The sequence below is a fragment of the Aricia agestis genome, chromosome 11 (assembly GCF_905147365.1).
Source record: "Aricia agestis chromosome 11, ilAriAges1.1, whole genome shotgun sequence".
Classification (NCBI taxonomy): domain Eukaryota; kingdom Metazoa; phylum Arthropoda; class Insecta; order Lepidoptera; family Lycaenidae; genus Aricia; species Aricia agestis.
In genome coordinates this window covers 11483372-11510403 of record NC_056416.1, presented here as the reverse complement: position 1 = coordinate 11510403, position 27032 = coordinate 11483372, and the positions used below count along the sequence as shown (strand labels likewise).

The following is a 27032-nucleotide window of genomic DNA, read 5'->3' as shown; positions in this document are numbered from 1 at the left end:
AATCTGTAATAACTTGATATACTTTTCAGGGAACGTGATGTCAGGTCGCAAGCGCATGATTAGTGCCTCTGGTGCTCTGGCCGTGTTGGGCACTTCTCTGGGCACGTCTTTGGGGACGCCCTCAACCACAAACAACGCCTCATTAGCGCTGCTGTGGGGCGCCACTGGAGAACAGGAGTGGACTCCCGCTCTTACTACAGGTAGCCATCTTGTTTCACCGCCATTTTGTGAGGTATCCACCATTTTGTTTATCAATTGCTTGTAACGGCTGTGCTCAGAGATATTTAATCATTCAATTTAATGATAAGTTTACAGATAATGAATAGGCTTATATCAAAATCATCATTTAATTACACAGTTAAGTAATTAATATTTGTTTCCGAGTGCTGCCGTAAGAATTTTTACAATATGTTTATGATGTGTGATGTGACAATCGAGATGAAAACAAGTGGTATTGAATATTGCTTGATTTGTTTATTACACAATGCATATCTTAATTTGTAAATACTTTATTCATGCATTATGATTGAGATAAACTGCGAAAGTAAGACTTTTATAGGAGCTATTTTGTAATATAAGTGCTTTGAAAATCATGTAAATATTTTCACATCTAGATTACCTTTTTTCTTATATTCGCGGTTTATTATATTATGATAATAAGGTCTTGTGTCAGTGGTAAAAGTGATGTAATATATTTTTGTTTTTATTGCCTTTCTAAAGTTATGTCATTTGGCGCGTATGTCGTGTGGTTGCCAAGCATAATTATAATAGACAATAGACCTGAGTGAATATTAAAATTATATCATAATGCCAGCAATGGAAAAAAAGGTGAAAAAAGTGCTCTTGTCGATATGTATCATGCCGCTCGTTCGGTTCTTCTCTTTCAAAAAGTCGGCAAGTCTTCGTGTAATGCACAGTCAAAAGTCCATATAGCTTTAGCCTTTATATAAATACTGATAGTGCGTACGGAGCCTACCGATTCCGATGAGTGAAGACTATTTGCCTTTGCATACAAACCATTGCAACGTAACGCGTCGATGCATTAGGAATTGGGATGCATTTTTTAATATTTACAACAATGCAATACTTATATAGTTATACATTGAATTGACAGCAATACGGCTGGCGGTCTAAGGCTGCCTGTTTTAAATCTGAATGGTCAAATGAGCTATTTAAATAAATTTGGAATAGCACTTACTACAGGTCGCCATTTTTTTTCGTTGTAGGGTAAATGACTAGTGATTGGACAGTACTAGTCATTGGACAAAGCACAAAAACACAAATAACCTTAAGGGTGGGTTAACACGGGACAATTTGTCGTTTCGATCGATCGTCAAGAAAATCGACCAATCGATCTTTTGAACGTAAAATCGTTTGCGATATTGCTACACACGTACAATTTGTCGTTCGATTTTAACATCGAGGAGATAAATCGTCACGATAATTGTCCCGTGTATGGCCACCTTAAGAAATATTGTGTTTTTGTGCTCTGTCTAATGACTACTATCCAATCACTAGTCATTTCACCCATACCCTTGCCTTGAGTGTCAGGGTTCTGTTCCAAATTTGAATGACTATTTTATTAAATATGAATCCCCATCGTTTTGAAATTAAACCCTAAAAGTACTACTCAGTCTGTTGTCTATGTGTATGTTAACAAGTATGTTTGATGTTTCATGACGTCGCATTGCTCCTTGATCGTGCGGGCCCAAAGCGAACCGTGCCATAGGTTTGATATATTTCATTGGATTTGCATCGTAGTTTTCTTGTTTTTTGGGGGTTATTTTGAACGCAATCGCTTTGTAGAGTTTAGCAAATCCAATACTTTTGAAATCGTACAAATTATATGTTGTAGATTTACAATGCAAGTGTATATACTACGAATATTACGATTATAATGTGATGACTACTTTAACTATAATATTATAGAATATAGTAGTACATACTTTTAATTCACATTTGTATCAAGAACTTTACAGTTTGTTTCATATTTTATATTATTATTTATCCAAAAAATCAATTATTTATTTATTTAGTATGCGCTTAAAACCATGCATGAAAAAACATTAATAATGTTTCAGCACTGCTAGTATAGATTATAAATAAATATTATTAAATTGGTTTATAATGTTTTTTTTTATTTGTCTTTCTTCAGTGAACTTTTCTTCTGTTGTAGTGCTGAGGTGTTATGAAATAATTTTTCGGACCTAACATAATACGCTTTGGGCCTTGTTTATGCTTCTATACATAATCAGGACTTGTTTTGTAGTGGCTATAATTCATAATCTATTCAAGATTTTATAGAAAGTTAAATATCGAATCACTGTCAAATAAGTCCTACTTACATCAACACTGTAGACCGCTCATCTGCTTTATTTATACTTTTTTAATACGACGATGAATTAAGAAATTGCTTTTACTAACCTTCCAAAATCGACAAATTGCGAGTGCTAAAAGTTATAAAATTTGCAAAAACATGCGTCATAAAAAGGCGCTTGTCATCTTAACTTACTTAATAGGTATCCATAAAGCGAGGTCAACTTGCTCCGGTGCATTGTGTCGGAATGATAAAGCGCATTCATAGCCGTGGATTTTAGCTGGGGGGGAGGGGGGGGGGGGGGCAGCATACCTGTTTCGAGAAGATGGTCGGTCTGGTAATATATATTTAAACAAAAACTCATGAAATTGACTTTTATTATAATCTGACTGAAAATATATTTTCTTTCCAACACTTTATTTTGCGCAGAGTAGATAAACGCGTCGCGCCCCACGTCGCAGACAATATGTGTTTAGTGTTATTGTTAGTTTTTACTATAATTGTATGTATGTTAGTCTATAAGGTATCTATACTATAATATTATTATTATTATTATATTATTATTATAAATGCGAAAGTATCTCTGTCTGTCTCGCTTACACGCCAAAACTACCGAACCGATTGTAATGAAATTTTGTATACAGATAGTCTAAAGCCTGAGAAAGGACATAGGCTACTTTTTTACTGGAAAAAAGGGTTGTAAGGGGGTGAAAATGCGTAAATTTGTTCAAATTAAGTTCCAAAAATTCATATGAGATGATGCCGTGCGTCTCCTACTTCGCGCTGACGCTTGCTCAAAAGTTCTTTTCTACGTTATTAAATAACTCAGTACTTTATCTATGCAGTGACGTAACCTATATAGTGAAGTCCACGCGGATGAAGTCGCGGACAACAGCTAGTTTATAATATGGGCCAATATGCCTGAGTTAAATAAATAAATTAAAAAAAAATGAGTTTATTTTATCTTCCTTCAGCTGCCCCTACCTGGGTACGCCCATGTGCGTCTTCTTTCTCCCTCCACTTAATTCCTTAAAAACATCGCGTAGACGAAATGTATAAGTGAAACTTTGTAGTGTCGCCTTTGCGGCGACGTACCGCAACGCAGAGGAGCAATTTGACCTCGCTCTGATATTGATGACACTATAATATAGTGTCATCAATATCAGAGCCTAGTCCTTTTATTCTAGCTCGCTTAAATAAATTGACGTTTGTCGAATTTTGCGCAATTTCACGCGATTTTAAATGCGAATTTTCACTTTATTGACTATAGTCTATATTTCAATTTACCAATGTATCATCCAACCACAGCAACAGTTATGAATCAATGTATTTATTTCAATAACTAGGTGTCGATTGGAAGTCCCTGACTATACCGGCCTGTCTGCCGATAACTACGGACTATTTCCCCGACAAGAGGTCACTGCAGAACGACTATTTGGTGTCGGACTACAATCTGTTGCCTGACGACGTAAACGCTGACTTCGCGAGGAACAGAGCCATTTATAAGGAACCGTTGAAGACCAATGAAGTTTTCAAGGAGCTGGTTTCGCAGAGATTGGCGCAGGTAAGGAAATATGAAAAAAAACTTGAAATAACATTAAATATTTTTAGTGACAGGGTTAAGTCAAGTGGGATACTTTGCTTTGTGGCATCTACTTTTATTGACGTATTTTAACAGCTATAGTGCTCGGTGGTCTCTGTCAGAGGACCGTGTACTCCGTCCCCAAATCCCGAATCAATGTAAACCTTTACGATTAAAGAACAATTACAAGAAGTATCAAGAGATTCGAGTCCCTGTCCTTGTATTAAATAAAGTAATCAGGAGGAGAAAATAAATACAACTAAGTACCTTACTTAGTTGTATTTATTTTCTAATAAAGTCCTATATTAGGATTTAAACTACTAACGCGTAGTGTTAAAAGTTAAAATGTCGGTTTATATTATAATATGTATTTAGTTTTGCAAAAAGTTATCACAAAACATTAAAAATTCCAGGGTTTCCAACTAATAGTGGGCGTGAACGAGTCAGCGGTGACGACGCCCGGTACGCACGCGCCGCCGTCGCGCGTCGCGCCCACCACCGCGCCCGTGCCCGCCAAATGCTACTTACTGTCGATAGGACGAGTCTTCCACAAACTGACACTAGTGGGCTCTACCATCACTGTCACAAGATATAGACCGAGGTAAATAGATAATGTGCACTTTTTAATTTAAATATACTTTTATTTAGAAACTGTGTGTTCTTATTATTAAAAAAAATAACAAAGTTATAACTCTTTTAAGTACTTAGTTAGAGAGATAGATCCAATGTGTAACTGTACCGTCATATCACCGGCATTGCATACATAAGTCCATACTAAATTTCGTTTTGCGAGAAAGAGAAAGAAATTTTTAAGGTATTTCTGGGTGATTATTTATGGTACCTTTCAGACATCCTTACCCCCCGTTCAACATCCACTACCGGTACCGGTTCCACGCGCCGTACCACGATACCTACGAGGTGTCATGGGTATCCTTCACCACAGAGAAATTAGAGAATTATAACTGGAATTACATGGACCACTACATCTGTACGCGCGGCGACACCGACTTCGCGCTTGTAGAGGTCAGTAACTGTAGCTATATTATCATGCTGGCTTCTCACGGCGCGTAATATACGAGGCGTGCCGCGTCCGATTTGTACGAGCGAGCACGAGCCAACAGGTGAGTCCGCGCTACCCGTTCTCATCACGCATCAATATCACGAGCTGCTCGAGTCGCGCGGAGCCGTGCCTTTGGAGTTACCGACTTCGATCGAATCGGACGCGCCATACAAACTTAATAGTTCGTAGCTCGTAGAAGTTCTAATAATATCTTGCGTCTGAAAACTTCGTCGTAACAGAGACAAGTAGCGACGCTCGAAACTGGGGCCGTACCACGAAACCGTTTTGAGACTCAAACAATCGTACGAGAATGCCGCGTCCAACTCTAACGAACGTGAAATGACGTTGTTAGAGCAGGACGCGGCATTCTCGTCCGATTGTTTGAGTCTCAAAACGGTTTCGTAGTAGGCCTACTGGCGCCCGGTATTCAAGTCCCTCTATTCATATTATGCGCTAGAGTGAACGCTTATTACAAAGCGGTTATATTTACTTGCAAATTATTTAATTTCAGTCATCGAAATATTGGCGGTTCCGCACGCTACTTCTGCCTCTCAACAACCCGGCAACCAAACAGATACTCGAAGACGAGACCACGCACTGCGACATCTACCTCACCCCGACCAGACAGGACTTGGACAACCTCACCGAAGGATTCCTCAAAATGACAGAATCCTACTTCAATAAAGTAAAAAGACCTAACAAGCAGCGGGTAAGCACTACAAATATAACACCCCTCTTTTTTGTCGGGGGTTAAAAATACCCCCAAATGTATAATCTATATATTATATCCGAAAAATACATGTATATTATCGATGTATGCATGATTTGCATTACACTTAGCATGCATGCTTAGATTGCACAAGTTTGAACATGTAATATATTTAGTAATCCGTTACTAATTTTGCACAATATTAATTAGACTCAAACATGAAATTGCAAGTCAAAATTGCCTGACCGTAATGCGGTCGCTAAGAATTTTTTTTTTTTATTCTACCCTCTATCTATGAAACTATGTAATTCTATTGTTAGCGATACCTTTTAAGCGGTAGTATTTTTTTAACGACCGTATTATACAGTAAAATGCATTTTGATACAAATCTTTAGTTTGCATAGCAGTGTACCTTTCGCCTCTTGCATAGTTTCCTGTTTGAGTGTTGCATGCAATTGTCTTCAATCTAATTTGCTTTTAATATTTAAACGTTCATTCCTTCCATATTTCGATATTCTATACTTAATAAAAAAATAAAAGCCTCTACTTTTTGGACTTTCGATCTAAATATTGACTGTCTACTCAAACGGAGGCGACAGATAATAAATTTTGAATTACAGCTACATGGACCAACTGTACATAATATTGGTAATAATATAAATTTAGCGTAAATCTTCTATGAAAATTCAAAATTGTAAATAATAAAAATATCCTTTGCACAAAAATAAATATGAGGGTTTAATATAATATTTGAGCATAAATAGTGAAATAGTATGCTCATTAAATCTATAGTTTAATTGGTCTACGCGTACCGTAAACTGCAGAAAGTCAACTACTAGGTTGACAAAAGTGCAGGAGGGTGTTTTTTAAACGTCCGGTAGATGTCGCTGTTTATTCTCAAAAACACCATCTAGTTGACGCACAGGGATACTATGATCGCCTTCTGCCCCTAATAGGCAGGTACTAATAAAAAAGTGTCGAGGTCAAGTGTAGTTCCGTCTAGCCTCCTTTCGCAACGCCGAACGCGCCATAAGGAACTTCGTTCCAAAATTATTTAGCAATATCATAATCTAGGTACTAGGGGTGTTAAAGCGGGTCCTACCGAGATTAGTAGCATCATAATGTACCTATCATGGTTGTCAAAATAAGTCCAGCTACCAGAACAAGAGAATAGGAGGGCATAGTGTAGCGTGATGCAGGTGGCGGGGGGCGTGGTGTGCGGCGTGGGGGGCGGCGGCGCGGCGGACTCGGCGCTCACTAGGCGCCGCCACTCCACCTCCATACTCACGAAAACACAGGTACCTAGCCCATAACAATACGTCCCCTACTAGTGAAAATATTTACACTAGATACAATGTTGTCTGTATGTAGTGTATGTGTGTGTGAAAGAGACGCTTGAAAGACAAGGACAAAACGTTGTATATATTTTTGTGTAACTTTTTTTATTAGTAAGGAAATTTCTCTTTATTATAAGTCGGGAAAGATTATTTTCATGGGTTAAATTTAGAGGCAAGTTAAGATTCGAAGTAGGCATTTAAGATTTAGACAAGTGTAGGTATATAAGCTTAAGTTAAGATAGAATGATTAATTTATACACAAAAATAGCGAGCAAATATCAATAAAAGATAGATACTTTTGAGATAACTATGTCGGAATAAAATATATCGCGGTCGGTAAAAAGTAGCGGTAACATATTTAGCATTCGACCAAATTAGATTCATTCACCATAGTGTAATTATAAATTATATTTACTTACTTTAAAATTATCTTGTTTGGTCGAATTTTCCCCAAAAATATCTAAAAAAGCTAAGTTTTATGCCTTATTTGCGAGTTTTTATATAATTTGCATTTTTATTTTTTTAGGAAATAACTGTAATAGAGACAAATTGTTATAGCCAGTAACGATCGCTAATAAACGTAGAACTAACTTTAACAACGCACAGTACATTGGGTTTACGCGTACAAAATAAAACAAGTAGAAACCATAAACAAAATGTAGATACTAATACACAGTACAAATTGTCAGAATGTTCAGCACAGCTTATTTTATATGCACGGTCCGCACTATATTAAGTTTGCTGGCTTCAATATATTTAGTGACTGCGTCCTTGCAATTACTGTAAATATAAGTACCACGGTGTTTTTGTTTCAAGGCAAAGTCTTCATTAAAAAGTAAAAAATAATACATTATAATTCATAAGTTTCTTATATAACGGAAATATCAGTTTGCCTTAAAATGAATTCACCAATATTGTCATAACTGTGCCGTTTTAAAAACACCAAAACAAATTAGTCTAACCTTGGTATTTTTAAAATCATGTATTGTAGTAGACAAGCTCAAAACAGCCTGTATTTTTATTAACTTCATGTCAATAGTGATTCTAGCGGTTATCCGTGGAACTAAAATGCGTGCGTATACGCAGCACACCACGCCTACCATGCACGCAGCACGCAGCATGGTGGGGCGTGGCATTCGAAATTTTCTTTTGTGTGGAGTTCTTAGATATACTGAACTGCGCACATTTTATATTTTAGTTTCGCTAATTTCGTTGCAAATTTTCTATTTGCCTCCAGGTGCCGCGACGTATTAAATAGCCTTCGGATCTATCGTGTCAAATAAACAGATTATCGTGACACACAACAGCTATATCTTGACTTATGATAGTAGGACACGATAGACCCGAAGGCTACATCGCGCCACCAGGTGCAAATAGAATTTCAACAACCATTATAGCATTCGTTAGAAAATTTGCAAACAAAATCCTCAAAAGCAAAATATAAAATATGCGTAGTGTCGTTTGAGTACGTAGTTATCGTCAAGAATTTTACAGAAAATTTTTGTATGCCACGCCCTACTATGCTGCGTGCATGGTAGGCGTGGCATGCTGTACACGCACGCATTTTAGTTCCACTATCAACCGCTACAACACGACAGAGTGCTCAGATAACTAATATTAGGCTGTTTTGCGCTTGTGCGTGTGAACACACATGTATACGAGTGTCGTGTGGCAGGGCGGGTCGAGCAGCTCGCCGTTCAGGGAGCGGATCGGCAGCACTCGCCTGCCGGACCGGCCGCGCCTCCGGATCGATATGTCAGTACCCGTACTATATGTGCGGATCTTTGTGAGACTATACTCTGATTTATTGACTAGCTAAAATCATCTCGTCTGTTCTTCCCCTGGCCTAAAGGTGATTTACAAAATTTCTTACAATAGTATTTTATAGTCGCTTCTGAAAATTTCAATCCAAAACGTGAGATAACTGAGATATCATGTTTTTTAAATAACGAAAAACTACTAGCATAAGTGAGCCTGTGTGACAGAAAAGAAAGGGAGGATATAAAGTTCAGAAAATGTTATTCATAAATCAGAGTATTGTCTAGAAATGTATCTGGGATAGAAGTTTCAAATAAATTTTTCAGTCTTTGTAAAATACAATATGGATTGCACAGATTACTGTAATTATCTATCTACATTCTACATCGATAACTTCAAAAAGTTAATGTCTGATTTAACAATCACATTAATCTTTTCTGTTACCCAACTAAGAAGTTATGAAAAATTTATTTCATGCAATGTGCAAAAACACAATATTTATTTTTTATGTCGTAATATTTCTAATTGTATTTGCACAATGTACTACAAATCATTGATATAATGCTATCTGTGTTTCGCTTACGGTGTTATTAATCTGTAGATTTCGCTATTGGCATGGCAGTGCTTTTGCAAATCACCAGCATAACATGCATCACAGGTTTAGGCTATCCTCTGACTAATCTATTAAATCTATATATTGTTATTTATTATGTATCTATGTAGTCTATTTATTTCTGGAGAAGATTATTTCCACTCTTTGATTTCTCTCGCCGCTTGAATAGACTTCAATAGCTTGTTTTCTTATCCTTTTTTGAATGTTTCATTGCAGCAACTATCACCTTCTAAGTCACTGTATTCTTGCCAAGGGGTCAAGTAAGTAATTTACTAGTATCTCATTTAACATAACAAACTGAAAATTACTGGATAAAAATTTGTGAAATAAACAAAATATGTCAGTATTGGGTGGTACCGGGTACGTTTCATATTTGGGTGGCATTTTTATCTGGTAATTTTTATTTACGATCATTTAAAAACATTTATTTTCCTGCATCATTACTAGACTGCTTGAAGTGCTTCAGCATTTTTTAATATTCAACCTTAGGTATTCACAGAACGTATTCTTACAAAAATATTTCTCGCATAATTTTTCAGGGCTGTCGCAAAGACTGTTCTGGAGCGAACTCAGTCGCAAACGGGAGAAATGGATGATGGTTATGATGATGGGTAATTGTTACATATTAAATTTTGAGTATTAGTACTAAAAAACATTATTTAAATATATTTTTTCAAATGACTATTTCAATGTAAGTGGTAAAAGACATTGAATAGTGTGAACAGGCTTTCAAGTAATCGTCTACTCTGCTATTATTTGCTTTTGTGAACGTTTCTTGCATTCTACGACGACACGTAGATACCGCATACGCAAAGTGCGTGCACGTTGTGTACTTTGCGTATCTATGCGTCAAACGTATATCACAACTTTTTTTTCAGGGTAATAGAACCAAAGTTAAAAGCAAATGCGTCGTTAGCTGAAATTATAGAGCGAATGCGACATCCCACACTTGGCGTGGGATTCCTACAGCAAACTGTCAGTCTTCCTTCGCACACTTTTGTGTCTGTTTACGCCATACAGTGGCTTCAGGCGAATATGGAAAATATGACGTATGAAAAAGCAACTAGCATCATGGAGGTAAAGCTACAAAATAAAAATAAAAAAACGTATCACATTATACAATTATTTAGTATTTCATCATATCATTATAAAATGTTATCTTTAATATCATTGAATGGTTGTAACCCAAAACCTGTGTTTATATTTAAGTTAATAATATATTAATTGTACTACAACTCAAAATACATATAAATTTAATTTGATACTTGTTTGCAGAAACTTTTACAAGAGAAAATGATATGCCACGCGTCGGGTGATACCCTAAAACGCTATGTCGTCGGCTACTACATGTATCACATACTACCACAGAAGAAAGATAAAGGCAAGAATTTTACATATTATTATCCTATAGTCCTTCTCCACGTTAGGTCCATCAGGACCTATCAAGTTATTAGTTATCCATCAGGATGAGGTAGGAAAATCTGCGCCACTGAAACGCAAACCAGCATCATTATTGCGAAGAAAACTAATCAACTTTTTTAAGAATTTCAACTGTTTATATATGTTCACTTTTTAATAAGGCTAATTAATTCCTACAACCTGGACACTGATATATTTTATGCCCTAAATTATCTCAATTACGCTATAACATATTAACATTACGTTTACGAATACACAAAATTATTTATAATTGATTTGCAAATGTTATACATATTGCGCAGCCAACTGATTAAAATAGCCGTTTAATCAAACAGCTAGCCCCTTGACTGAACAATGCCATTCAATCTCACGGCTAGCTTTTTAATTGAATATTTCAGTCGCTCGAAACGTTCAACACTACAGCTGATGCAAAAGAAGCCGTTTGATTGAATTAGTTCAGCGCTCACCACCGCCGCGCTAGGTGCGTTTTGTTTACAATATGGCGTCAACTAGCCGGTGTTTTGTGATTGTATTAGGATATTTTTCGTAAATATACGTTACAAGTGTTATTAAAGTGACAGAAAATATAGGGGGCACATACGAGTGTTTCAAAATTTTAACAAAATATATTCGAGGAGAAATTACGGGATTGTGAAATGCATCACCAAGGTATTAATTGTAATTATTGTTTTCAAAATGAGTTAGAATACAATTTATTCTGCTAATTATCATTGCGCTTGTGTAATAATAACACTAAACTAATGGTCAGCTTAGTTAATTTGCCATTTAACCAGTTAGCTAAGCGTCGTCTAGCTGTAGTGTTGAACGTTGCAGTCCACAAGTCGGCTAAAAGACATATAGCCGTGTGATTGAATGACGTCAAACGTGTTCAGTCAAAGGGCTAACTGTTTGATTGAACGGCTATTTTAACAAGTTGGCTGCGACACATACATAATATAAGAAAACACATTGCTAAAAGTTATTCTAGAATTTTCTATATTCTCTCTCGTTCCAGAACTCCACGACTACGTGAAACCCCTCGGAGACTTGCAGAGTTTCGAGAACGAGTGGATGGAAGTGGAGGTGTTGGGGGAGCGCTCCCCCCTTTTGGAGGAGAGTTCGGGGGGGATGGACATAGTGGGGTGCGCCCCCACCGCCGACTGGCGGAGCATACCCGCGTTCCTCTGTGATAACATAGATCCTAGTTATATGCAGCATCATGGGAGTGATGATAGTGAGTATAAATACTGGGTGTAACTAAACTGAGTGATAATTTTAATACTTTAGGGTGTGTACGTGTTCCTTATAATATAGAGTTCACTGTGAAAGTAGCAGCAGTTGTGTTTGGCTGTCAGGGAAAAGTACTGCAAAAAACGCGCGCACGAAGGGTTCCGTACCGACTACCGTTATAGAGGAAAAATAGGCAAAAAATTGTGTTTTTGTATGGGATGCCCCCCTTAATTTTTTATTTTATTTTAATATAATTCTTAAATATTGAAGTAGACATATAATTAAGGTCTTTGTGAAAATATCAAGTGCCTACCTGTTGCCATTATTGATATCGAGCACGAGCACGTTTGTTGTATGGGAGCCCCCTTTAAATATTAATTTTATTTTGTTTTTAGTATTTGTTGTTATAGCGGCAACAGATATACACAATCTGTGAAAATTTCAAAACTCTAGCTATAACGGTTCTTGAGATACAGCCTGGAGACAGACAGACGGACAGACAGACATCGAAGTCTCATGAATAGGGTCCCGTTTTCACCCTTTAGGTACGGAACCCTAAAAATCATAATACCTATCACATCTTATACATTATTTTTTAAGTTTATTTGGTTCAACCAACAGTATACGTATTATTATTTTAAGAATAAAACAATACTTAATATAGCAACAATTTACAGTAGGCTTTGGATGCACTAGGTAAGTATACTGTCAACTGTGTAATGTAACAAATATATTCAATCATTACTTATTTTTAGATAAAAGAAAGAAAAATTAAAATATGTTGCCATCGAAACTCAGGAAATATAATCGGTGTCTTGGGTGTATTTTGGCAAAAGTTTAAAGATCTCTTTCTTATACCTATTTTAATATCTTATCGTTAAAAATGTCTACGGAGACAAAGTTTTTATTAAATGTATCAACTAGTCTATAAAATGGTGAGCGCTTGCCAATAAATCCATATTATATGTATGTGTCTGTCTGTCTGCGTGTTGGTCTGTTTGTTACCTGATACCTGAAGTTCGGTATGAAGATAATATTTTGTGTTCCTGAAAATGACATGACACAAAATATTATCTTATAGGTAGTTTTATTCTCGAAAGTACGGTTCCCGCGTGATAAAAAAAATCTAGTAAAAAATTAATTACTCTTGCCACGATCAAAACATTCTAGGACAAAGGACTTTATGTGTATCGAGAAACGCAATAAACGACTGTAATCGACATATATTTCTATGAAAATAGAGCGTCCGTGAACGCGATTGTACAAAAGTAGGTCAGGACACGGACACCCGTGGTTTGCTACTTTGAAACTCTAATGTCGATGTATATAAACTAGAGTGTTGTATGAGTTATATTAATACATATGTCTGCTATACTGCACTTTCATTTATTTTGACTTAATTTTTGATCGTCGAAAAATTTGTTAATCGTATACCTATAAAGGTATACGATTAACAATTATTGCGCAATAAAAATATTTGCTAATTATTATTTTTGTTAGGGAGATCGCAGACGGCACCCTTTTTGTGTGATCGAGTCTGCGATCTCCCATATGATTATTTTAAAACATCTTTCTATCATGTACAACCGTCAGTTTTATAGTTATCGTTGTGGCGAACTGTGGGCAATCCGAAACTTGTAAAGTCTAAACGGCGAATAGAGGCAGTAAACTTTACATAAAATATCAAATTTTGTATGGAATTCTGTGCCCAGTCTCATTCTCATTATACTTAATTGATTAAGTATTTACTCGAGACATCCCGCTATCCTACACGTTCCTACACGTTCTTTTAATACGAACAAAGTAAGGCCTATTAGCGCAAACATAATTACTTATATTGAAGCAGCTAGGAGCTACCTAGCTACTTACGATAATATTAATTTAATAGAAATAAACTATTTACTTCAATTTAAATTACTTTTAGGAAAACTGCCAAAACTCTAAATTACTGATTTAAATTTTAAATAAAAGATGCCAAAACAAACACTTCGATTTATTCGCTATTAACGGACACAAAATTAATTAACGAACCCTAAAAAGCGAATGTCCTAATACATTTTCAAATTCGGCTATTTATACAAAAAAATAATTAATAATAATAACGACTCCCACTTGGCCGTTCCTGTGTTGGAGCGGGGGTGCTAAGACATGGCGGCCCTACGCGTAGACAAATAGGCGATCGATAGTAAGCGGCCATAACGAAGTGGGCGGAGCTAACGCAATGCGTATTGGCATCCCCCGAAATCAGGTGAGTGTGACGTCACGTGGCGTGATTTTGGTGCTGCGTTTACATGCAAGTTGCAACTTGCCTTGCAACTTGCACGACGACTCGCCACACTACTCCCCCGCTGAGACCGTGACTACGGGCGGAAGAAATCGGGAAACCGGACCTTGCGTCCACTCCTCGTCTTCTTGACCGCAGTCTGATCTTCGGCTGGTGGACTGTCCTGGTTTGATGAAGCCGTCTCTCTCGCGACGAAAGCTGGTTTCACGCGGTCTATCGTGACCTTCTGCGTCTTCCCTTTAATCTCCAAGTCCAACGTCTTCTTGTCTCGCTGGAGCACCTTGTATGGTCCAAGGTACGGGGCTTCAAGTGGTCTTCGTGCAGGCCCCTGGCGGAGGAAGACGTGCGATGCCTTGTCCAGGTCTTTTGGCACATAGAAGGGTCGACTGGAACTAGTGTGCCAAGACGTGGGTTGAGGTGCCAGCTTCTGCATGTGGGAACGAAGTCTGCTCACCAAGCTGCTCATGTCTACCGGCTCGTTGACAGTGGAAGTGAAGAACTGGCCAGGTAGACGTAGCGGTTCACCGAAGACTAGTTCTGCTGCCGATGCCTGAAGGTCTTCTTTCCACGCGCTGCGGATGCCAAGGAGCACCCAGGGCAGCACCTCGGTCCAGCTCGTAGTGGCGTGGCAGGTGATGGCGGCCTTGAGCTGGCGATGCAAACGCTCAACCAGGCCGTTGGCAGCGGGATGGTAAGAGGTGGTCAGGTGATGAGAGGCCCCGACCAGGGCGGCGAGTTCCTTGAAGGTGTGGGACTCGAACTGCCTGCCGCGGTCCGTGGTGATGTGCTCAGGGCAGCCGAACCGCGCGATCCACCCAGAGGTTAGGGCGGCTGCGCAGGTCTCAGCAGTGATGTCCTGGAGCGGGTACGCCTCAGGCCAACGGGTGACACGATCGACGACTGTGAGGCAGTACCTGAAGCCAGAAGACAAAGGTAAGGGACCAATAATATCAAGGTGGATGTGGCGAAAGCGTGCTGATGGAGTCTTAAATGCTGACAAAGGAGCTGTCGTATGCCTCGTCACTTTGCTTCTCTGGCATGCTTGACACTCCTTAGCCCACTGTCGACATTCCCTGCGTATTCCAGGCCAGACGAACCTCTCTGTTACAAGGCGGACTGTTCCCTTCACGCCTGGATGGCTCAGGCCATGAAGAGAGTCAAAAACTTGCCTGCGAAAAGATTTTGTTATAAAAGGTCGTGTACCTGCAGCGGTGTCGCAATATACCTCGACACCTGACTCTGGTATCCTCAGTTTCTCCAACTTGAGACTCGTGCCATTCTGGAGCAAATCTTGCAACTCAGAGTCCGTTGCTTGTTCGCGGGCCAGGGAATGGTAATCTAGGGGCAAACAAACTTCATTAATGCGTGACAAGGTATCGGCTACAACGTTGTCCTTACCAGCCACAAATCTGATGTCAGTAGTGAACTGGCTGATGAAGTCCAGATAACGGAACTGACGAGGAGAACAGTTCTCTCTAGGTGAGGCAAAAGCAAATGTCAGTGGCTTGTGGTCTGTAATCACCGAGAAGGTCCTTGCTTCAACCATGTATCGGAAATACCTGATCGCTTCGTAAATAGCCAGGAGCTCTCGATCATAAGGGCTGTACTTCCTCTGAGAAGGTCTGAGCTTCCTGGAGAAGAAAGCGAGCGGCTGCCAGTCTTGATCCTTCCTCTGCTGCAGAACAGCTCCGATCGCTGAGTCAGAAGCATCGGTCTGGATTGCAAGCTCGGCCTGAGGGTCTGGGTGAACCAAAAGTACTGCCTGTGAAAGACTCTGCTTACATTTATTAAAAGCTTCTTGCAGCTCCGGCGACATGGTGACTGGATGAGAACCTTTGACTTTCGGTCCTGTCAAAAGGTTGTTGAGGGGTGCCTGCAAGGAAGCTGCGAAAGGTAAAAAGCGACGATAGAAATTGATCATTCCCAGGAAGCGCCTTAAATCCTTAATTGTCTTGGGTGCTGGGAAGTCCAGAATTGCTTGCACTTTGGACTCGAGAGGTCGAATACCTGCGGCAGAAACTGTGTAACCCAGAAACTTCACCTCAGACTGACCGAAATTACATTTGTTGGTGTTGATCAGAACTCCGTACTCTGCTAGCCTTCCGAAAAGAGTCTTTAAGTGCTCCTGATGCTCCTCATCATCACGGCTGAAGACCAGAATATCATCAAGGTACCCGTAGCAAAAGTCTAACCCTCGGAGAACCTCGTCCATGAAACGCTGGAAGGTCTGTGCAGCGTTACGAAGCCCGAATGTCATATACGGGAATTCGTATAATCCGAAGGGTGTGGTGATCGCAGTCTTGGGTATATCCTCTTCAGCAACAGGAATCTGGTTGTAGGCCTTGATCAAGTCCACGGTGGAAAACATGGTGCTACCTACTAGCTGGTCAGCGAAATCCTGAACGTGCCTGATGGGGTATCTGTCAGGAACTGTGCGAGCGTTCAGCGCTCTGTAGTCCCCACAGGGTCTCCAGCTGTCATCCTTCTTGCGGACTAGGTGAAGAGGCGAAGACCAAGCGCTCTCTGATCTGCGCGCTGTACCACTCAGCAGCATCTCGTCGAATTCCTGTTTTGCGATTTTCATCCGCGCAGGATCGAGACGACGGGGGCGGCTGGACGTTGGTGGACCTGGAGTAGTGCGAATATGATGCACTGTAGTGTGCTTAGGAGTACCTGGTCTACCAGCAGGGCGAGTAATCTCGGGGAACTCTCTCAGCAGTCTATCGTAGTCCGTATTCTCCAGGGTTGTGCGGACTGATGAAATATTCTCAGCAGCCTTGAGACGAGGCGCGGCAACTGCAATTGATGTGACACCGTCGATTAAGCGTTGGTTGCGGCAGTCGACAAGTAGGTTGTAGAAACCTAGGAAATCGACGCCGATGATGGGCTTGGAGACGTCTGCAACTATAAATCGCCAAGTGAATGCGCGACGCAGGCCTAAGTCTAAAGTAAGCGGCAAATAACCATATGTGGCGATAACTGTTCCATTTGCAGCGAACAGCTCGTACTTAGTCTTGATGCGTGGCTCCCGTACAGCGGATCGCGGAAATACACACAGGTCTGAACCCGTATCTACTAAGTATTGTACCTTAGTTTTGCGATCCGTGATGAACAGGCGGCTCGAAATAGCTAGGCAGTCGTTCGCCGCCACTAATGGCTGCCCATGGTGTTTCCCGAGTTACCAGGCTTCTTCTTGTAGGTGCAGGGTTGAATACATTTTAGAGCCCGGTCGCCGAACCGGTGGTGGTACCAGCAGAAGGAGCGATCTCTGGACTGGGAACGAGAGCGGGAACGAAAACGGGATCTCCATGGACCTCTGGATCGGGAGCGATGGCGTTCACGGAGCTCCATGCTCATTGTCTCCAACCTCCTGCTCAAGTCGGCTACTGTCCGGGTCAACATTTCGATGGATTGATGGGTAGAAGTCGAAGCAGGTGAAAAATCAACCATCGGGGGCATCGGGGGTGCACTGGCGCCAGCTACTTGCCCGTTCACTGTCACGATGTCGTTGATCCTGTCCGCCAATTCAGCTACGTTCTCGAGGCTCATATTCACCTGCGATGCGACTACGGTTTGCAAGTTGGTTGGTAGTCTACTGGACCATATCGTACGTATGAGATCCTCAGGTACGGTGGGACCGGCCAGTTGCTGCAGGTAGCGGAGAAACTGTGAGGGTTTTCTATCGCCCAACTCCTCATGCAAGACGAACTGCTTCAACTTCCGCTCCTGTGATGCTGACAGTCTCTTGATCAGCTCGGTCTTCAGCTTCTCGTACTTGCCTGAAGCTGGTGGAGAAACGACCAGGTCCCGAACTGCCATGGTATGCTGGGGGTCCAGTTGAGACAGGACGAAGTAGAACTTGGTGGTGTCTGCAGTAATATTAGACAAAACAAACTGACCTTCCAACTGTGCAAACCATAGCATAGGGTCTTCTGAGTTGAAAGTAGGTGTCCGTACTCCAACACGGCATGCTTCTTGCAGCACGTCCTTGGCAGGTGCAGGTTCAGTGGCAGGCGCGGAGGCTGGTGCAGCGGCAGGTGCAGCGGCTGGTGCAGCGGTTGGTGCAGCCGGAAGTGTCCTACCTTGGTCCGCCATTTAGGTCACCTGGGCTGATGCTGATGATGAACCGAAGGGGCGTGTGCAGTCAGGGGTCACCAGTGAAGCAGCTAGGAGCTACCTAGCTACTTACGATAATATTAATTTAATAGAAATAAACTATTTACTTCAATTTAAATTACTTTTAGGAAAACTGCCAAAACTCTAAATTACTGATTTAAATTTTAAATAAAAGATGCCAAAACAAACACTTCGATTTATTCGCTATTAACGGACACAAAATTAATTAACGAACCCTAAAAAGCGAATGTCCTAATACATTTTCAAATTCGGCTATTTATACAAAAAAATAATTAATAATAATAACGACTCCCACTTGGCCGTTCCTGTGTTGGAGCGGGGGTGCTAAGACATGGCGGCCCTACGCGTAGACAAATAGGCGATCGATAGTAAGCGGCCATAACGAAGTGGGCGGAGCTAACGCAATGCGTATTGGCATCCCCCGAAATCAGGTGAGTGTGACGTCACGTGGCGTGATTTTGGTGCTGCGTTTACATGCAAGTTGCAACTTGCCTTGCAACTTGCACGACGACTCGCCACAAATAGTATTATTATTTGAACGCCTCCGTGGTCAGTGGTTAAGAGCGTGTCTCTTGACTCGGACGTCGTTGGTTCGATTCCCGCGTTGGAAACATGTTATTTCCAAGTTTAGTTAGACAATGCAGGCTGATCACCTGATTGTCTGACAAGTAGAATGAATCATGCGTCGGATGGGCATGTAAAAAGTCGGTCCTGCGCCTGATCTCTCGCCAGTCGTGTCGGTCTTCCGTCCCACTGGCTTATGAGAGAAAAATAAATAGATAGTGCTCTTGTGTACTGGGCAAACACTTGGGCACTATAAAATTACTCCTATGTAACTGGCCTGGTTTCAATGAAACCGGCCACCGTACCGACAACGGTGTGGGAGTTGTTATTATTATTTACCCACTTGACATCTTTAGCTGCTGCACGCTCCCCAGTTTTAAATTATACTTGGTTCCATAGTCCTCTACAGTGTATGTTCCCTTTCAGTGCCCCTATACAAGAACACGCACCTCGACATAGACGTGAGCAACAAGAGCGACCGCATAGAGTGGGGCCACGCGCGCTACCAGGCCACCTTCCGGCCGGACCAGGCGTACGAGATGTGTATACAGTGGGCTGTGGCCAGCGGCAATATTGTTTCGGAGCTGGTGAGGACGAAATCACTATTCGATATAATAATGTCTGTTTGGATGTCTGTTTTTAAACGCCTCCGTCATGCTCCAGTGGTATAGAGCCTGGTTCTTGACTCGGAGGTCGTGGGTTCGATTCCCGCATTGGAAACATGTTATTTCCAAGTTTGGTTAGGACAATGCAGGCTGATCATCTGATTGTCTGACAAGTGAGATGATCATGCGTCGGATGGGCTTGTAAAAAGTCGGTCCTGCGCCTGATCTATCGCCAGTCGTGTCGGTCTTCCGTCCCACTGGGTTATGAGAGTAAAGGAATAGAGAGTGCTCTTGTGTACTGCGCACACACTGGGGCACTATAAAAACTACTTCTGTGTAACTTGGCTTGGTTTCAATGAAACTGGCGAACGTCATCGAAACAAAAACATGTGGGAGATATCATTAACGTTTGGGTTGGATTCAACACCACCTAAATTCCTAGCTAAAATAACAGTTTTCTCTTAAAATCCGTTTACTATTTTGAAAAGTTCCAGTGATAATTTAGGCATCTGTTTACAATTAAGTATTATATTGAAAACACTCAGTTAAAATGTTAGTTCTTGACTAGATCGTGGGCTGGGCGCGCAAAGCCCAAACCTGCAGGCATCAGATGGTCCCGATCCCTGCGGACCCGCTAGCTCTGCCGTTCACTGAGAAGTCCGACCCGCTGCGGGGACCGATATACGTGCCGCTCAATGAGGAACCACTGTTGAGAGGCAAGAGTGCCTTGTTTGAAGGTAAACAAAATATTATCTTAGCCGGCCCCTAGACGGTCAATTGTATTGTGCAATATCGCGCTTCAATTTTATTGAACAGTTTATTTGACAATAAGATTGAAGGCGCGCGATAATAATTATCAACCCTAGACGGTGAAGTAGACGGTCAATAATATTACCGCAATACCTGATATTGCACAATGAAATTGCTCGTCTAGGGGCCCGCTAACTCCGTTGCGTCAAAATTAGTTTATCACGCGGGAACCGGACACTTTTTCGGGATGAAAGGAAGGATAGGTACCTATCCTATGTCATTTCCTGGAATTAAAAGTATCTCCATACCATAATTCAGAAAAATCGGTTCAGTGGTTTGGCGTTTAAATTTAAAATGTAATGTCACAAAACTTTGGACCCCTCCCCCCTCCTTGTCTCACCATGTCACACTTCGTCGACCCCTCATTAGGTGTGACATACTTTATGGATGGTTCCTAATCTCTAATGCCGCAGGTTTCCCCGAAGAGACATGGCTGGAGCGTCTCTTTCTCTTCCAAGAAGCCATAGTGGGTCGGTTCGGGTTCATCAAGTGCACCGTAGAGAGCACCTCGCACGCGGCCGGCGTCGGCGACCACCTTTACGTGCACGTCACGGGGAATATGTTCATACTCATACCGACTACTGTCAAGACCCAGCAGAAGGGACGGACTAAGCCGGTGAACAAGCTGATTAATGCTGACAGGTTAGTGATACTATCAGAGCTTATAAGGAAGTAAAATTGCTACTAAGAACAACTTTTTTAGATCGGTGAATGGTGATCCGCAGGTTGATTTTTTGCGCTGTCTACGAGATCATTGTAATATACGACCCTAGAGACACATTGGAGGCTGTTTAGCATATCGGTTCTTTCCTCATGCCAGAAATCGCACTCCCAGAGTATGTGATGAGCAGTTTGTCCTTGTGGGCTGCCTTCGGTCGAACACTCCCAAAGTGTACATGGAATTAACTTGAATCCATGAAGTTTAGCTTTAAAATTGCCGTGACCGGTTATAAATAGTGCAATGCAGTGATCAATTTTACGCAGTGATCTATTTTCTGTCAATCCCTTGTTGAATTGCTGCCGCAAGATACAAAGTCACCCTGCCGTTTGCGCTAAATCGAACAGTATAATTTGTTCTCTGGCCTCGGGTTCTCGGACCCAAAGGTCCCGGGACTCATGATTTTATTTATTAATATCCTATTAACTAGCAATTTGGTGCAAGCCGGGAGCTCCCTTATTAAAGTAGCCGACCAGAATAATTACTTTCATAATTTCTATACACATTTTGTAAAATCCTTTCGGCTTATTAATAAGAATTAGCATTATAAAACTCTTTCTTTTTTCTTTCAAAAAAGATCTTTAAACCGAAAACTTACAATACTTACTATGAACGAGCCAAAAGTATATAGTTAGGTAATTTAAATTGATAAGTACTTTATTGCTGTTACCCAAACAGGACAAACATTATTAAAAATATTTGCATTAAACGTAATAATTAAATATTTGCATAAAACTGTGATAACGTGACGTGTTATCTATTTTAGTCTGTGAATCACAATTCACACCGCGGTTTTTTATCACCTCACCTTGACCTTATAGGCTGCTGCGATAACGGTCATTGCACCTAGTTTTATTGCCAGATAACGTGTAAATTCTTGCGTAGTTTTATGTTGTAAAAATTATGTCGTATGTTGTGCAAGGTCCAACGACCGACTTATCCTAGCAATAAAATATATATGTAGGTACTTAAAATAATATAACTATGTGCTAAAGTTTAGCACATAGCTCGCTGCTTTATGTTAGCTTGAAATTGCTTGAAAACGACTGAAGATGACACCACAATTTTCTGACCGCTTAATGCATGGTCGAAGGCATAGGTTGAAGCCTTATTTACTAAGCAATAAGGCTCAAAAATGATTCACCGGCATCGATCGCTCATAGAAGAAGGTCAATAATCTTGCTATTCAAGCTTTGTCGATAAACATATCGATTGGTTCACGTGAAAACTCGATAGTCCGAACGTTGAACCGCCCGCGCCGTGGCCGGCGCCCTTCAGCTGACCCAAATCTGTAGCTTCTTAGAACCATTAAAAAGTGATTCATATCGCACAGTTCACAGGATTTGTTTTTTAAATGAGATCAGACATTGAATGTCGGCATTATTTCTCAATTCTCTCATCTACATTTCACGCTAAGGAAGAAATGCGAACATTTTGGAATCGATTTCTGCTAACTTTAGGGCTTTAGGCACCTACAGTCAAATAATAATTCTATTTCTATAGCTAGATCAAAGAAAAAATCTGCGTTACTCAATACTTTTTTAATGTTTATCTGTCGATGTAAGTCTACGTTTGGAATTATAAGAAAACCTATAATTTTTTTATAGTTAAACATAAACATGAATTTTTAGATATCCAGTAATCTCAGACGTGGTGCCAAGTCCACACGAAGCGTACATCACGAGGAGCGTCAGCGGGAAGAATAAAGATGATTATGACAGCAGCAGACGGGTCAGTAATTTTGAGGGTTCTGTTTCGAAGTCTTTTCGTCTGTCTGTCTCCAGGCCGTATCTCAAGAACGGTGATAGCTAAAGAGTTGAAATTTTCACAGATTATGTACTTAGGTACATATATTTCTGTTGCCGCTTTAACGACAAATACAAAAAATTAAATAAATCAAATATTTAAGGGGGGCTCTCATACGACAAAAGTGATTTTTTTGTTCTTGTTTGCTTGTAAACAATAATGGTAAGAGATAGGCAATTTAAGTATTCACAAAATCTTTAATTATGTTTGTTTATTATTAATTAATAAAGAAATAGATATTTAAGGGGGACCCCCATACAAAAAACACAATTTTTTGCTTACTTTCGCTCTATAACGGTACGGAACCCTTCGCGAGCGAGTCCGACTCGCACTGGGCCGATTTTTCTATACTGTGACATCTATTCTTTACAGATGGGTTTCCTGTGGTCATGGAATCACATGATATCGAAAAAGTTGAAGTTCTCCCAAACCCCCGCTACTGGGGACGAGGGCTTCCAGATGAGAATGTTGCGGGACTTCAAACACTTCTGTGCGAACCAGGAGCAGCGGCTCAGCCAGTTCTGGGACCAGTGCTGGGAGCTCAGAGAGAAAGCAATCGGCATTAGTTGTTAATATTTATTAATAAAGGATTTATTACCAAGTTGTTTTGTTTGTAAATGCCCTTAAAATGCATGTTTGATGTAGACATACTTAGATAAGAAAATAAATTTATCAGATGTTGGTTAATAAATTTCTATTATAAATTTTTTTATTAATTCTATGGGAGGAACATAATTTTGCATCATAAAAGCCATAAGTAAAATTGAAAGATTTATTGCTTAAATCAAATACAAAAATATTTTTATTAAAGTTACTTACATACATATTTTTTACGTCACTCAAATCTATGAGGATTTTTGGCTCCGGAAATACATATAAACGGATGCTATCTCCAAGGCACACTTTTAACGGGACCGACACTATTTTCCTCCATTTGTATCTGTAAATATACGGTACTCTAAATTCAGTCGTATATATCACAATTCTCCATACAGATCTGAGTAAAGTAAAGTTACTATTATAATCAAATGTTCTAAAACATTTGTACTAAATCTTAAATAGAATTTGATCTTGCAATCTTAATAAGTATGGTTAGGATTGCAAACCTATACTTAAATAGTAATAATCTAATAACAATAATTGTGTCACTCTTTGATATTGTGACAAAAAACATTTTAATAAAACTTCGAAATTATTAGTCATACAAAATCACATTAAAAAGTTACATAATATTTTTGCTGGGACAATATTATGACTGTAAAAAAAGGTAGTTGATTTAAAAAAAAAAGTTTGCAATCCCTGGTATTCCATAAACTATACAGAATAATGGTAATGTATTTTAAACACTTGGCAATACTCAGGATACAGTTCTATTGCGTTGGTAAAATACAAAAAAAGGGTTTGCAATCCCTAAAATTTCGTAAAACCTACAGAAGAAATGGCAATGTATTTTAACAATTGGCAGTACTCTGGATATAACCCGTTGAATCGGCACATTTAATAAACTAAATTAAAATTAAAAACAACAAAACAAACATTAATTTCTAAATCATTCAAATATTATGGCAGCCAAAATATTATGGTGCCTTTACTAGCAACAAAAAATTATGGCAAATGTCTTTCTATGATGTTACTTGATAATATGAGGCGATAGTTTGATAATATTATTTTGTAATCTTTTATGTCATTTAGGTAATTGATCAAGCATTGTTGTATAAAAAAGTAAAAAAATTGAGCCCATTATGTGTACAAATGATATGTACCACATACAATACTAAATATAATATTGCATATTTAAATACATAAAAATATTATTCTTTAAGTACTTTTTATGTTCTTTTGAACAAAAATGCATACAAAGCGCTATTTTCTATATCAATTAATATTTTTTTTAATAATAATACATACAATTGAGCATAATGTCTTATTTAGTTTGTGCATTTCTAGATACAAAAATGTTTTACATTGCTGCGACAATTACTTCTAAAATCACCTTAATTATTATTATTATTACTATGCTGTAATAATATTATGCATTTAACAAATTTTCTATATATTCTACAAACATGGTGATTACACAAAGAGAAATACTTTTTTTTTGCTTTAGAGAAATGCTACTTAAACTAAATATTAAATGCACAACACTTAAATCTCTTTCCTGCACCGAGATCAAAGTTGCATTGACTTCAGTCAATTAGCTTAAATAAAATGATATTTAAAGGCCAAATAGATGATCAATAATTAGATGAAACACTATTTTCTCATAATTATGGTACTAAAAATAAAAAGGAATAAAAAATTAGTAACAAATATGAAATGACTAATGTTTTTTCTTAAATACTAGCAATCTAGTGAGCATGCTGGTGATACATGGAACCTGCTTCTGCTGGTGCATTAACATCATATCAGGAGTATTGGATTCGAAATCAAGCGCCACTCTCTGACACACAAATGTAAGCAGAGTAAGTATATCCCGTTCAGTTCCCGAATAACGCAATTCCTCGCACAGAGCTTGCATAAACCAAGATCCTTTAGTTGTGTTTCGCCAGGAGTAGTAGCCGGGTACGGTAGAAAATGCAATCAAAAAGTCTGCATGATTAGGAATTCTGTAGGACATACTAGAGGAGCCGTCGGTCTCTGTTCTGTTCACGAGAGTCGTCCCAGCATCCAACTGATCACCTTGACAAGCTTGAATGAAGAACAACTTGGGTTTTCCAGCAAGTGTAGGGCAATTGTTGGCTGTAAAGTAGTGCCATAGATTTTCAGGCTTGTAGTGAGCATCTTTAGCGTACAACATACCCATTTCACCGTGCGTGAGGACAGTGATGATGAGGCAATCGTTGTCAGTATGGTCCATTTCGGCGACGTCTTGAAGATACTTATGAACCTCGGAAACTGTCTTATCGTCCATCACGGACACACGGAATCCCAAAGATACCAAAACTTTTGCTAAATTGCTACTATCGGCGCTAGTTCCGACGCGTTTCTTCAAATTGTGAACATCAAACGACTCGTGGTTGAAGATGAGAGCCCAACCTCGATTTTTATGATTCATGTTGTAGTACGGAGCGTTTCTTTCCACAGGCATTTTCGCGACCGATCGACCTGAGGAGAAATCTCGGCTTCCCCATGCATCTCCCTCGTCGCCACCTCCGTTGGGTCTTTGTTCTTTATTCTCATCACCATTGTTGTGAGCTTCACAATCCGCCATTTTAATCACACGTTTGAAAATATTCTTTTTACGCAAAGATAAATCAATAGAATATTGGAAACGATCACTGTTTATTAATTAGTCTTTGTAAAACACTTTTTGATTTCGTATTTTCGGGCAATACAAACGAAGATGACGCAAATAACGACGTTCGACTCTTGACAGCGTACAACAGAATATGGCGATTGGCGGTTGGCAGTTGGCACAATGGCACTTGGCGTATCAACTGACAACTGTCAACAGTTTTTTTTCTTATTATGGCACTTCGTCAACCATGGCCAGTGTCGAGTATATTATGGCGGGATAACAATATTCTTTAATTATAAAATTTTCAGCATCGTTTCTCTATAATGTCAGATCTAAAGTCTAGTCAGTCTAAGTAAAAGTCGATACAGTCACAGATTATATATCAGTAGCATACAGTCAAGAAGTCAAGTCAGTCAATTCAGTAAAAGTCGCTTTACTGAAACTTTCGATGGAGTTTTGGAGGGAACACATAATATTGCATCACTTTCCTACACTTGTGCACGATAATGATTATGTAATGGTTAATATCCTACCAATATTTCACATTAAACCCATTAACACAATTTTAGGAAAATAATACAAAAACAACATCACTCTTTCACATTCCGGGAAAAACAACTGTCAACAGTATTTAACAAAATATGAGAAATGACAATAATGTGTTTTGACTTCTTTTTCTTCAGGAAAACTATTATACTTAGGCCCGTATAAATAGTCAGAACTTAAGATGCGACATAGTCTCAAGAGGCGATTCGACTCTGTGATTGGTCCAAATTTTGACAGCCAACCAATCACAGAGCCTGGGCCCGTACCACGAAACGGTTTTGAGACTCAAACAATCGTAC

General features: G+C 39.6%; 3 protein-coding genes across 6 annotated transcripts in view; 1 reads left to right on the top strand and 2 right to left on the bottom strand.

The window, feature by feature from the left end:
• The window catches only part of LOC121731985 (GATOR complex protein Iml1), a 38318-nt gene extending 14768 nt beyond the window's left edge, over window positions 1-23550 (top strand). The window contains exons 11-26 of one of the 4 annotated variants that reach the window (XM_042121701.1): window positions 30-200; window positions 3664-3881; window positions 4313-4500; window positions 4748-4922; window positions 5471-5668; window positions 6868-6966; window positions 9593-9636; window positions 9916-9987; window positions 10255-10453; window positions 10652-10757; window positions 11811-12029; window positions 19437-19597; window positions 20184-20352; window positions 20839-21067; window positions 22775-22874; window positions 23322-23550. In XM_042121701.1, the coding sequence (XP_041977635.1) occupies window positions 30-200; window positions 3664-3881; window positions 4313-4500; window positions 4748-4922; window positions 5471-5668; window positions 6868-6966; window positions 9593-9636; window positions 9916-9987; window positions 10255-10453; window positions 10652-10757; window positions 11811-12029; window positions 19437-19597; window positions 20184-20352; window positions 20839-21067; window positions 22775-22874; window positions 23322-23522 (2549 nt within the window). In that variant the 3' untranslated portion in view covers window positions 23523-23550. Of the gene's footprint in view, window positions 1-29; window positions 201-3663; window positions 3882-4312; window positions 4501-4747; window positions 4923-5470; window positions 5669-6867; window positions 6967-8680; window positions 8761-9592; window positions 9637-9915; window positions 9988-10254; window positions 10454-10651; window positions 10758-11810; window positions 12030-19436; window positions 19598-20183; window positions 20353-20838; window positions 21068-22774; window positions 22875-23321 lie in introns of all 4 variants that reach the window. The other 3 variants (XM_042121699.1, XM_042121703.1, XM_042121702.1) reach the window with 3 other exon arrangements.
• LOC121731986 lies at window positions 16791-18960 on the bottom strand. Its single transcript, XM_042121704.1, has one exon. It carries the CDS (start codon window positions 18402-18404, stop codon window positions 17460-17462), a length of 945 nt encoding a protein of 314 aa, XP_041977638.1. The 5' UTR covers window positions 18405-18960; the 3' UTR covers window positions 16791-17459.
• A 157-nt stretch (window positions 23551-23707) lies between the features above and the next one.
• On the bottom strand, window positions 23708-26345 carry LOC121731987 (caspase-1-like). The gene has a single exon (XM_042121706.1). The coding sequence runs from the start codon at window positions 26158-26160 to the stop codon at window positions 25270-25272; it is 891 nt and encodes a 296-aa protein (XP_041977640.1). The 5' UTR covers window positions 26161-26345; the 3' UTR covers window positions 23708-25269.
• Window positions 26346-27032: the final 687 nt, after the last annotated feature.